Consider the following 13,054-nt stretch of genomic DNA (forward strand, 5'->3'; position numbering starts at 1 on the left):
CTGAATACAATTAGATGGTCCAAAGCCCTGCTATCACCCGAGACGGACAGGGTATTGTGACTGCAATGGCAGAAAAAGACACTGAAGAAAAACACCACTTTGAGGATGAGCAAGGAAAGACAGACAAAGAACGCGAAACCAAAGAAGCGGACGAAAGAAATGAGCCACCGGCACCACAGCATTCCGTACTTAGCAAATATGAAAAAGTCTACATTATATTCATGGCAGCTTTGGCGGGCTTCTTTTCTCCCATTTCCAGTCAGATTTACTTTCCCGCTCTCCCGACTCTTGCGCAGTACTATGGCAAAACCACGACTTTGATAAACCTGACAGTCACCACATACATGATTATCCAGGGAATTGCGCCGGCTTTCGTGGGAAATTTCGCTGATATCAGTGGTCGTCGACCAGCTTATATCCTGGCTTTCACCATCTACACTGCAGCAAACATTGGTCTAGCCGTCCATGACAGCTATGGGGCTTTGCTGGGTCTGCGATGTCTCCAAAGTGCCGGAAGCAGTGCCACCAGTTCTATTGGATATGCAGTTGCCGCTGATATTGCTAGTCCTGCCGAGCGGGGCAAGTATATAGGGCCGATGACTGCTGGGTCTATGGCTGCGCTCTCTTTGGGTCCTGTGATTGGAGGCTTGCTGGTTCGGTATCTGGGATGGAGAAGCATCTTCTGGTTCCTGGTAATTATCAGCGGTGCCTTCCTGGTGGTATACACTATCACGGTCCGGGAGACTGCCAGAAAGGTTGTTGGAAATGGGAGTATTGTCCCGGCCGAATTGTGGAGACTGTCTGTATTCCAGTGCCTTTCTCCTACTCGATACCGCCGTACAAAGACACAGGACACATCACAGCCACAAAGGTCAAAACTGTCATATATCAATCCGTTGAAGTCATTCGTGGTCTTTGCGGATAAGGCTGGCTTAATCAACCTCTGCCTCATCGGCATAGCATATCTCTCCTGCATCGCCGTTATGACGAACACCGCAAACATGTTTGGTGATCTTTACAACCTTGACTCTCTCAAGATAGGTTTATGTTTTCTGTAGGTTCTACTTCCTAGCATTCGGAAAAGAGCGATGACTGACTCAGGTAACCGTGGAAAGGCCGTTTGGAATGACCGGTTGCATTGGCTCTCTTGCAGCAGGGAAAATGGTCGACATGAACTATCGCCGTATGGCCCGCAAGTATAATTTTCCCCTGGACCATCAGAGCAATCGAGGGTCAGACGCATTCCCCTTCGAGAAGGCCCGTCTACAGATCGCAATCCCCGTGGTCATCATCACCGGTCTCACCCTGATCCCGTATGGCTGGGTTCTGCAGCAACGTGTCCATCTTGTCGCCCCCCTGGTATTACAGGGTATTCTCGGATTTTGTGTAACGGCAACTGTCAATGTCCTGATGACACTCCTGGTTGACCTGTTCCCGCAAACGCCGGCGAGTGCTTCCGCGGCGGCAAATCTGGTTCGGTGCTGGCTTGGGGCTGTAACGGCTGCGGTTATTGAGTACATGATTACTGGGATGGGATTGGGATGGTGTTTCGCCTTTTTTGGGTTTGTGACACTTGCGAGCTTACCGTTTCTTTGGATTGAGTATACGCATGGGATGAAATGGCGCAGATCTAAGCAGGAGCGGGAGCGGTGTTAGAATCTATATTAGGAGTTCTTAGCTTATATATTTATAGAAAGTGTATTGTCTTCCTAAGGGTTGTATCACTTTATCCCTAATGATATGTGTTCAAGAAACCAGACTCCTGCAGTAAAGTATCGAGCTTTCCCACAAACGACACGTGTTGATCCGGCCGGACAACGACTAAGCAGCCCTCAGTTTTAGATATTCCCAGCTTCTCATATACTGGAAAGTATAAGTCAGGATTAGAAGTACTAGGATCATCCGCAAACACTCTATCATAATCCCATCCCAGAGATTGACGCCATGGCCGAAAAACGACCGGCAAGTCCATGGGTTCAACCTCATCTCTTGACGACGCGTGGATAATAATGGCCTCGCATTGTGCAATTACCCCCATGGTCAAAGAATTCGGCAGGGAGGGAAGCTCATCCGGGTCGTCCTGAGATAATGCCGAGCCTACATGGCGCAGTCGACGCTTTGGTTCTTGTTGAGTGATATCGCCGGGGAAAACAATGGCGCGCCATTTGCCGTCTGCAGGGAGAATGTGGTGGAGGGAGTGTACGTAGCCATCTGCGTGTCGGATGACGTTGAAATCACCGATGCGATAGCCTAGCCTTATACCGGGTGCAGCTTCGGGTGCCTCCCAGATTGACTCGAATCCCAAGCCTCTATAGACCACTTCGATTCCACTAGCGGAGGAATGCTCCTCTTTGATAGTCTCTTCCAAGTCTTTCTCTTTTTCAATGCCATTACTCTCTTCTTTGCAGAAGCTGCGGAAACATCCGAGCATCTTCTTGTCAAAGGATAATAAATGCTGTGCAACAGGACGTCGCTCAGTTTCATAGCTTGTAAGTAGAGCTGGATAACCTCGACCCTTAATGGAGGTCGCCAGTTTCCACCCCAGGTTCCAAGCATCCTGAATACTTGCGTTCATACCCTGTCCGGCCTTGGGTGAGTGCGTATGGATAGCATCGCCGACGAGGAAGACGCAACACTTCGGGTCAGAGAAACGGGTGGCCAACTGTTGCTTTATTCGGTATGAAGACCACCAGTCGCATAGTTCAAAGTCGATTTGGTAAGGCTTGAGGATACCGTGAATGCGAGAAACCATATCGTTGAAAAGGGTCTTTGGGTTTTGTGGCCGAGAACTCGAACTGGAAATGTCCACGTAGAACCGAGCCATGTGTTGTTCTCGGGGTATAATCATTAGTATATCTGCATCATTATTTATGACACAGCGGCATCGGATATCGGCTTTAACCAATCAGTATGAGAGAGAATCAGATGGAAGAGACAGACTCACGGAAATCGGTCTCTGGAACAATATCTATGACACCCCATAGCTCCTCTGCGGCATCAAGACATTATCAGCGCTGTCATCTTCGAGAATTAGGAGGCTAGTAGGAAGAGGAACCTGTACTGTCCCCAACCATTTTCACACCAATCTGATCCCGCGTCCAGCTATGGGCACCGTCACATCCGACCAAATGATGTGCTCTAACACTGCGACTCTGTTTCTTCCAGGCCAATGGGCGATGGCACCAGGAAAGGTAAACCGGATATTTGTGATAGCTGTGATGGCTGAGAATCTCGATGTTCGTAGGTGTAGACTGCCAATAAATCTTCACACTAGGCTCCTTTTCTAAAGCCGAAACTAGTGCTTTTTCAATATGTCCTTGATGTAAAGTTGCCTCCTGGTACCGGGAAGTGCCTTTAGCGTAGTTTGGTCGTCTGGATGTTCGATATATTTCTCCCTGCTTGTCGCTCTGGAAATAACGAAAGCCAGTCAGTTCATTATAACATTTTCCTGAAGCGGAAGCCTACCCAGGTGCATATTTCCACAGTCTTGTTGGCCTTTTTCCATATCTCGTCCGCTATACCGAGACTATCCAGGATCTCCAAGGTTCGGGGCTCCAGACCATCCGCATGGCCGCGATCAATGGGACCCTCTTTCTTGTCAAGTAAGCACACAGTCAGTCCCTGGCGGGCAGCCCAAAGTGCAGTCACTAGGCCGGAGGGACCAGCACCAATGATAGCCAAATCGACTTCGTTCATCTTCTCACCTCAGTCAAAAAGATGGCGAATGAAGCGACAGAAGGCGACTCTGGGGGGTACTTCAAATGTATCATGCCATAAATGCTTTAAATCACCGCACATATGACATATTTAAGTTGTAGATGCATGAACATGTCATATCTGGAACCCTGGCATACAAATTATCGGACAGGAACTACGGGGTAGTATAAATCAGTTTCCCCAAAGACCTTCCCTGTTTTCTCAAAAAAAGCTTCGTAACAATGGACGATGACCTGGCACACACGATCGAAGTCCTGCGCTTACTCTCCAACATGATCCATTAGGCCGATATTTTCAACTAGACACCTACGGTCTACCAACTTCTCATCCCATACATAACCACCCGATCTCGACGGTGTTTCGGTGACCTGGTTATGTTGCTGCAGCGCGAGAGCCATCTTGGCTGGGCTGCATGATGGCGGTGCAGTGTCGGTGTGGTAAGACATATCACCCCCATCATGCTGCGTCTGCTAAACTCGTTGAAAACAGGCTGCCACCACAGATGATGAATCTTGCAGGTTCTGGTAGCAAGAAACATCCCTTTTTCACACTCAAGAGCATCGCAGATTAAGAAGCGCCGGCCACTGAAGCTAAGAAGCGACATCTTGGTACTAGATCACACTGGGCTCTCGCGCTGATCGGTCGACATCCTGCATATATTGGAACCGCCTGTGACTGGCCGGGTTATTCTTCCGTTCATCGAAAATGCTGTTTAGTTGGAAGTAAGTAACCACATGTACGCGATATCTATTCGGATTTGGGTTTTCGCGTTGCGGAGGAGCTGAAAGTCGGTAAAGGACTGATATAATGGGGAATCAAGCTCGTGGTGGAGAGGGGTATTAGTGGGTGGGCGATGATTATTTTATTAGCACTTCGTCTTAATCGATGGTGAAGGCAACTTGAAGGGACAATAGCAACTTCTAGTTCTTATTTCTCTTGTATCGCATACCTCGGCTGTTCAATATGGAGCTGGCAGCATCACCGACTAGCATCGACCGCACACAATCAACCCGCACAGTACCTATGAGATGTCTTGTCCTCGGCGCTGGTCGCACGGGCACAAAATCCATATGCAAAGCATTAACCATTCTAGGTTTGGGCCATGTATATCATATGGACAGCGCCCTTAACAATCCACCCGACAACGACTTGTGGCTTCGTGCGTTAGCTGCAAAATATTCCGACGGGCGTCCTCAGGAGAGCGCCTTTGGTAGAAAAGAATGGGATCAGTTGCTGGGGCACTGTCAGGCAGTGACCGATTTCCCGGCGGTGATCTTTTCTAAAGAATTGATCGAGGCATACCCGGAAGCCAAAGTAGTTCTCACGAACCGGAATGTCGATTCCTGGTATGAGTAAGTCAACACTAACAAACCACATTAAACTGGTGCTTATAAATGTCCCAGATCAATCCTCCGAACAATCGACTGGCGCTACCATGATCCCGGGCTATACATCACATCTTTGATATCCCCCACAGCCTCCAAATATGCCTCCATGTTCTACAAAACGTGGTTTCATTTCTCCCAAGGCAATTTCCGGGAACACGGAAAACAAGCCTTCATCGAGCATTACGAAATAGTCAGGTCATTGGTCCCTCCGGAGCGACTGCTTGAGTATGAAGTGCGAGATGGTTGGGGGCCACTATGCGAGTTTCTGGAGTTGGAACGTCCGAAAGAGGAATTCCCTTCGGGGAATGATGGTGGTGACTTCAAGGTACTTGTAAGGCAGTTGGATTGGATGAGAGTGAGGGAAGCAATATGGCAAAATAAGTGGGCAGTTGCTGCTGTAACAGCGGCTGTAGCTGGCTTGAAATATATCTTGACTTGATGAATTACAAACCAGCCCCTTTGGAAGAATCGTTGCTTCCTTGTACCAAGTCAGAGTCTAGGGCTTCCTTTGCACTTTTCAGATGTACATAGCGTCGACGACAACTGGCAGAATCATACGACATGAGTTACGTTTGTACAGCCCGCAAGGCTGGATCAAGGTCGAATGTGGAAGCACGAACCGGTAGAGAAGCCGTACCGACTTTGAAAGTGTCGAAATACGGATGGATCAAAACCTATGCGGAACGGGTATTATTTGAATCACCAAAATGGTAGAAGATACTGAAAAAGGGCTAAGGAATTGAATGACAAATTGATGCAAAAACATGTTTCTGTGTTTGCATTGGCCCCAGTGTTGTCGTTCATTCACATTCCATGAAGTATGTGAATAAAAATATCCTCTATCCTGATTTGATCTCCTCAATAGGATGACAAGCCCTCGTTCTTCAATTATCCTCATTACAATCAGCATTGTCTTCATCGAGCTAAAGAGAGCTCTAGCTACTTCGCATAGGAGACGAATTTATCTTACGCCTATTTCTCGATGCTCGCTTTGTATTCGAGATCATTTCATAAAGTCGAAATTGATCGGCCACAAACCTAGAGCTCCTTTGTTATGGCTTCTACTCTGCAGCCCTTTCAGAGGCTGCAGGTATGTTCAACCTTCTTCCTGTCTTTCCGTGCAGTATCGTGACCACAATTTGCTAAGTTGCACTCCGTGAAGCGCGCGATATCATGAACCAGAATCCAAGGATTCATTGCGTCGCTGCTATTCTTCCTGGTACGCCCGATTAACATATCAAAGCCATTGCAACTTAGGCATGGATACTAGTAATGCCGGAGATGTGACTGCCATCAGGAATTCGCGACCTCCCCCACCCAATATTTTCAACAGTGTCCCTATTCGCGCCAATATTCATTCCCTCATTATCCTTGGGTCAGTTCTTTCTTATTGTATCACAATATTCGCAGCAATATTAATTGACCATGCCGAAATCCCTCCAGAAAACGCTTCATGAACTGGTTAATTGGGAACCGAGGTTGGCTTGTAATTGAAGTATCTTCCTCTTGCACCCTCAAAAGACACACCGATGTTTGACGAGAAAGCCTGTCACAGGCAACCCTAGCAATTACTCCTCATCGATACTCCAGCTTCTTTTCCTTTTTTGGGGCATTTCGAAAGTGAGAAGCCCATCTACTGCAACCAACACGGCCCCATCCTTACCTTCGACGCCGGAACTGCGTCCTTGAGAACTTCAGGCTTCCATCTCCCCATAGTAGAAGAAAAAAGACTAAATTGGACTGAATCTGCCTACAGCAAACTTAGAAAACCCCTAGGCTACCAGGTATGGCTAAAAAGTGTGGTGCATTGGTAAACCGCTCCGTCCTCGCTTCGACAGTCAAGCCGCAACGATTACATTGCAGAACCAGTCACCTACACATTGCCATACGTATACATTAAGACCAGTCCTTCACCCGCACATTGGGCGAGATGCGTTTCCAGAGAAATTGAAAACAACTAAGTTGCTTCAATACAGGAGGGCCTTACAACCAAGCAACAAGTGCTGGGACGAGCGGTTGACAGCAGTTTTGATTGCCCTTTTCAGATCAAGAAACCACCCATCAAGGCACAAAAATAGATGCACTATACACTCGTACTTTATATGGTTTCTCAGCGCAACTGATGTTCTGATCTGAAAGAAATGGGATGGCGGAAGAGGTAAGCAGTCAGATCTACTCGATCCCTACGGGAGCTCCTCTTGACTTACTATATCGGCAGACAGAAATCATCTTCGGTTGGTTCTGATAGCATATAGATGAAGCACGAGGAAATACCTCAATATGATTTTCTTGCTGTCAACGAGAGCCAACGTGATAAAGAATACTCAAACCCCTGCACAAGTTTGATTTGATGTTGCAGGTTCGCGCAGGATGGGAACGCGGTTAATGTAGATGATGTCGATAGAATCATGAGGTGGTCTGTTTACAGACGTTTGTGCCTATAGATGGAAAACTGTGTGGTTTGCTATCTCTGCGCTTACGTTGAAGCAGGCGATCCCATTGGCAGTCCGTCCATATAGATGCTGTTGAATATTCGCGCTCTCGACTCATTGCGCATACATTGACATGGCAGGCGTGGGGAAGTCGCGATAATCTTTTGATGCTACTGAAGATTGTCTGCTTGGTACATAGCCTATAGTCACCTAAATCATATCGATCCCCTCGCTTCATCCGAGACGCATACACAGTGTCTGACGAACATCTCAAATTATGAATTACGAATTACATACTACAGAAATACAATCATAACAGCACTAATCCCTCAAATCAACAATAACCTGCCCCTCCCTCCCCAATTCGCGCCGAACCCTAGTTCCCATCTCCTCACTCAACTTGGCCACTTTCCTCCTAACCCATCCATGATCCTCATCATCCACATCCAACAACGTAACCTGAAACCGATCACAGCGTGTGGGATACATCTCCAACCGATCCAGCACCAGCCCTTTTCCTTTCCTACCACCACTACTATCATTGTTAGTGTTGGTGTTAACGACAACACGCCAAATACCCCCCAAATCATTCCTAAACTCCTCGTTCAGCGCATAATCATCCACGAAATCCCCGCACCCGTACATAATCACGCCACGCCCATACCTCTCAACGCCCTGGATATGATGCGCAGAGTGCCCATGCACGATATCAACGCCGCACTCGTCGATGAGGAAATGCGCCATGTCGCGGATGTGAGCGGAGGGTTGCCAGGTATAATTCGGGCCCCAGTGGATGGAGAAGATTTTAAGATCTGGCTGTGCTGTCTGGGATTGGGATTGGGGGTCGGGGGGCGTGGTGAGGAGGGTTTTCAGGTGCTGTTTTGTGGAGGGGGTGTAGTCGATTAGGTGGAATTCGGGGATGACAGACCAGTCGCGGGGGTGGTCGGAGGCTGAGTATACATGTACCGTGTGCTTCACTCCGTCGCCGTGACTGTTACCATCTGCAGAAGCCCTCGGAAGCTGCAAAACAGCCGGCAATCTCGCCTCCACAGCACTATCCCCGACACCAGCGAACTCCACACCCACCCCTCTCACTCCCTTGATAGTATCTCTAAGCCCACTCTCCCCAAAGTCCAACGTATGATTATTTGCCAGCGCCACAAAATCAACCCTCCCCTCGCCCAACACACCGAGATTCTCGGGATGCATCCTATAATTAAACACCTTCTTCGGCCACTTCTCCACCCCCTCCGTGGCCGCCGTCTCCAGATTCACCAGATTCAGATCCCCCCGCCGAAACAACTCCAGCGCACTGCCCCACGGCGACTTGTGGTTGTATTTTGAGAGGTAGGGGTAGCGTTCTATGAATGTTTTGATGACGTTGGCGTAGTGGGGACTGTGGAGGTGTGTTGGGAAGAGTTGGTCGATGAGGCGGGCGAGCATGACGTCGCCGGTGAAGTTGAGGGTGTAGGTCATCGGTGTCGAGGGGTGGGGGTGGGGGGTTGGCATTTTGGGTAGTCTGGGAGGGGTGGATGGGGTGGGCGATTTCGATGTCGGTCATTGCATTTGCTATATTAGTTGGATTGGGTTATGGATTGGATTGGGGTTGTGGTTGTACCTGAGGATGGGGTACGGAGTAGGGCAGGTATATATATACTGTGAACCATCATGATGACATCAGGACATGACTTCAGTAAAGCATAGTTGAATTATTGAATGTTCATATAGCTCATTAGAATCACTGGAAACCAATCCGAATCCGAAACCATAGATTATCGACGTTACATAACAATCAGAAAGCACAAAAGCCGCCATAAGTCTTTTATCAAATGAGATGAGTTTCGCCTAATCCCGCCAACGCTTAAAACAAACATACAGACCTGGTGTTCTCTTTTTTGTTTTATCCATTTTCCCAGGGCAATTCTTGAATTCATGCCAATAAAGATTAAAAGTGGTATACTTTTCACCGCAAACCCACAATTGCGCCAGACAAGTTTTCGGAATAGAACAAGAGAAAAGAATTGATTCGTGTTATTGCCCTAGCTCCGCCAATTCACGCTCCTTGGCTCTCAACATCTCGCGCATCTCCTCTGCTTCCCGTTGCAATTTGATCCGTCGTTCAGACATGTATCCATCTAATTCATTAACGCCTGGCAGCTGTTGGTGCGGAGGCGCCGGATGCGCAAGAGGTGCGGCCTGAGACGGAGGAGGGTGGTGTTGATGGTGATGCTGGTGCGGCTGGTGCTGAGGATAAGGATGGTGATGAGAGTGCTGTTGACGATTAAGAGGAGCCGGGGAATCCTCCTGACGTTTGTCGGCATGGTTCAAAAGAGAAGAGATGGAACTGAGACGAGTAGGGGGAGACGGATTGACAGAGGACATGATAGGAGGTAGCTGGTTTGACCCCGATTCCAATGTTGTAGGAATAGATGCCGAGTCGCCTGATGATTCTGCAAGTGTTCGTTTCTTCGGGTTACCGGAAGGATTGGGAGAAACCGAGCGTCGATCAAATTGTGAAGAAGCGGGAGAATGGCTAGGCACGCCCATTCGTTCTGGTTCCAACAGCCTGGGCGGCGGAGGGTGATGCGGGAGCGAAACCGTCCCCGAACTGTAGCTCGTGAAATCGACAGGCGGCGGCGCAAAGGCGAACGGTCGTGCCTGAGGCGATACTCTACCCATTGGAGGATAGTGGTCGGCCGGCTCTGTACTCAAATAGCGATAGTCATCTTGACCGTGAGCGAGTCCAGCAGGGGAAGCCTCTGGCGATGAAGAGCCGTTGGAGGACTGGGTGGCCGCAGTCGGAGATTGATCTCTCAGCGCGGGAACGACCCGCTTCCTCCGCTTAATGATGGTCTTTTTCATTGTCGTAGGCCGATAGCAACCGTGGAGCTTGTAATAGAGGCCTGTTTCAATTAGTTTACGAATCCTTACCTCAGAAATAGGAAGCAAACATACCACAAGCGTTACAAATAGGATGACCATGCTCATCTCGGCGCCAGAGCGGAGTTACGGTCGTGCCACAGTTTTGACAGGAAACCAGCATCGTACCGCCTTCAGCCGATGGCCCGTTTTTCCCCGACACTTCTGGATCGGGCAGCACAGGAGGTGGATTCTCAGACTCTGCACTCGCAGCTCTATTCCAAGCATGCATTGGAACCGCACCGCGAGGCGTTGCCTTGTAGACGCGGTTGTTGTATGCCGGACACCCATCGCATCCTTCGGCGCCGCCGGTACCGTTGCAGTTTCCACCACCAGGACAAGAACCCTTGGGACCATGATTGCATCCTCCACCGTGCTTCGTAGCGGTATCTGTCGAGGGGGCCGGCGACGTATGCTGTTGCTGTGCACCCTCCTGATCAGTTTGACCACGATTCCGCTTGGTTGGTCGAGCGACGTTTCGGGCCTTAAGATAAAGACCACAAGCGTTGCAAATCATGGCGCCAGTCGGTGATCGTCGCCATAATGGGGTGCTTTTTGTTCCACAGTTACTAAACTCACAAGTTAGTATCGACTGCACTGTCGCAATTTTCCTTTCCCCCCTCGCGAAATACGTACCTGCAAGAATGCCCCAAAAAGGACGACTCTTTTTGAGACTTAGGCGATGCTTTGTCATTTGCGAAAGACGACTCAGAATTGACGCTTTCTGCTGTTTCCACTGACCTCCCATTCTGGTTGTCGTCCCAGGGACGGTCGACCATGTGTTCGCGGCCGGCCTGAGCCGACGAAATCAACTGCTGAGCAGCATCCAGATCCTCAGCCGAAGGGTGTCGCGAAAGGACGTCGGGGTTTCGCGGGATCGATCGCGCAGCGTCCATCTGAGGAATCGATGCTAACATTGCCACCATCAAGTACCACCGTTTTTATTGATTTCTCGGGAAAGAGTTTAATCGCCCGGGCACCAAACGATCAAGCTGAGACGAAAGAAGTAGCGGGGGGGCGAATTGATCAGAGCGCGTGAAAAAAGGGACACGCGTGGTATCACAGCATCAAAAGTCGGTCAAGATGACAGCAAGGACCCGAACAAAAATGGAGAGACCGAAGACCCAACCGAGGAAGGCAAACCTGCAGAAAGATTGCAGGCCGTCAAACCCAACAAAAAGGGACAGCAGACCCGGGGATCTGGGTAAAGACCGAAGAAGGGGGGATCTCGGATTCCGGAGGACAAAAAAAGGACACGCTTATCGATCGAGTCACCGAAAGGAGGGAGCCGCCACCGAAATATCTGGTCTTTTTGCCCCCCCTCCTGTCCGTAGGGGTCGACTCGAATAGAGATTGGTTGAAGACGATGAGATAAGAGTGGCGATTCAGGGAGGAGAAGTTCGTCGGCCAGGGATGAAGAATGGAGAGAGAGCCGGATGTGTAGGAAAGGAATGAGAGAGGGAGAGAGGAAGGAGAAAATCGAACGGGATCTCAACACAAGGACAGCAAAGAAACAGAGCTCAATAGTAAGAATGCCAATAGTCTGGGCAAGGAGGAAGGGGATCTGCAAGATGGCACAGGACAGCGGAGAGGGAGACGCAGGTCACCAGATGGATAAGATACAATATCAGGAGAAGATGGAAAAACAGATTAGATGAGAATGGATGAGGAAAAATGAGGTGAGATGAAGATCCAGAACTTTTTGCTCAGGATCCGCCCACCGCCCAATTGGCGTTAACGGTGACCCTAAAACAAACAATCCTTATCGCCGGGTCTGATCTCCAGTAGTAATCGGTAGTAGTCTGGAGTATAAGTATGTATTTCTGTTGCAGGCCGGTATATTGAGGGATCCTGTGTTATGTCCTCCGTATAGAAGAAGAAGGATCTACGCCTCTTTTCTTTTTGGGACTTTTTGGCTTTTGTCCTTCCAAGAAAAGTGGGCTCCCTGCAGCAGTCGGGCCTCTGATACTAGTCTGATGGTAATAGTTTGTTCCCCGGACTGTCAGACACGCGCTGAGGTCAAGGCAAACCGTTCGAGTGGGATGACAGTGGCAAGCAAAAAGACAAATAGAATAAGGTAGAGTGGACAAACCGAGCACAGTAAGGTTATTGCTTTCTTTTTCCAAAGCACAGACAAAAAAGCAGAGGCAGAAGAAGGCCGAGAGATTACTGAAACGGGAGTCAGGGCGGTTTCCCCCAGATCGAATCACTGCGGCTCCACCGATACCACTTGTGGTTTAGCGCTATGGAGCTAGTGGGAATGCACCTTCCCGAATTGGCGTTGGATGGAGTCTAGCCCTAATAAGCCTCTTTCTTTCACTTCCTATTGGCTGTCCGGACAAAGATTCTCAAGTCAGCATCATCACTGCAGCTCTTATTGGCTGCGGATGTTTCCAGTGCCTTCCACCGGATGGAGCCGGAACAAAGTCTATCCGTTCGGCAGCTGATGATGCGCTCTGATAAGAATAGAACGCTGACGAACCGGATCTTTCCGCGTGGTGATTGGTCAGATGGCTGTATTGTTTGTATTCGGTTACGCGGTTCCGGGTATTTTGGGTACGGAGAATGACACGCAAACAAGACCACTCGAGCAATCAC

At 49.1% G+C, this 13,054-nt stretch overlaps 5 protein-coding genes across 5 annotated transcripts; 2 read left to right on the forward strand and 3 right to left on the reverse strand.

Moving 5' to 3' along the window:
- Positions 1–14: 14 nt before the first annotated feature.
- ACHE_41119S (uncharacterized protein) lies at positions 15–1,656 on the forward strand (the record flags this gene model as incomplete). The annotated part of the gene is made up of 2 exons (XM_043279393.1): positions 15–1,054; positions 1,116–1,656. The coding sequence occupies 2 exons, from the start codon at positions 15–17 to the stop codon at positions 1,654–1,656; spliced, it is 1,581 nt and encodes a 526-aa protein (XP_043137077.1).
- A 76-nt stretch (positions 1,657–1,732) lies between these two features.
- Positions 1,733–3,696, reverse strand: ACHE_41120A (uncharacterized protein; the record flags this gene model as incomplete). The annotated part of the gene is made up of 4 exons (XM_043279394.1): positions 1,733–2,895; positions 2,945–2,989; positions 3,062–3,407; positions 3,466–3,696. 4 exons carry the CDS (start codon positions 3,694–3,696, stop codon positions 1,733–1,735), a joined length of 1,785 nt encoding a protein of 594 aa, XP_043137078.1.
- A 984-nt stretch (positions 3,697–4,680) lies between these two features.
- Positions 4,681–5,544, forward strand: ACHE_41121S (sulfotransferase family protein; the record flags this gene model as incomplete). Its single annotated transcript, XM_043279395.1, has 2 exons — positions 4,681–5,069; positions 5,121–5,544. The coding sequence occupies 2 exons, from the start codon at positions 4,681–4,683 to the stop codon at positions 5,542–5,544; spliced, it is 813 nt and encodes a 270-aa protein (XP_043137079.1).
- Positions 5,545–7,858: 2,314 nt separating this feature from the next.
- Positions 7,859–9,046, reverse strand: ACHE_41122A (CapA family protein; the record flags this gene model as incomplete). The annotated part of the gene is made up of 1 exon (XM_043279396.1): positions 7,859–9,046. One exon carries the CDS (start codon positions 9,044–9,046, stop codon positions 7,859–7,861), a length of 1,188 nt encoding a protein of 395 aa, XP_043137080.1.
- Positions 9,047–9,568: 522 nt separating this feature from the next.
- sreA (siderophore transcription factor SreA) lies at positions 9,569–11,382 on the reverse strand (the record flags this gene model as incomplete). Its single annotated transcript, XM_043279398.1, has 3 exons — positions 9,569–10,440; positions 10,493–11,025; positions 11,093–11,382. 3 exons carry the CDS (start codon positions 11,380–11,382, stop codon positions 9,569–9,571), a joined length of 1,695 nt encoding a protein of 564 aa, XP_043137081.1.
- Between the last annotated feature and the right edge of the window lie 1,672 nt (positions 11,383–13,054).

The sequence above is a fragment of the Aspergillus chevalieri genome, chromosome 4 (genome assembly GCF_016861735.1).
Source record: "Aspergillus chevalieri M1 DNA, chromosome 4, nearly complete sequence".
Lineage (NCBI taxonomy): Eukaryota > Fungi > Ascomycota > Eurotiomycetes > Eurotiales > Aspergillaceae > Aspergillus > Aspergillus chevalieri.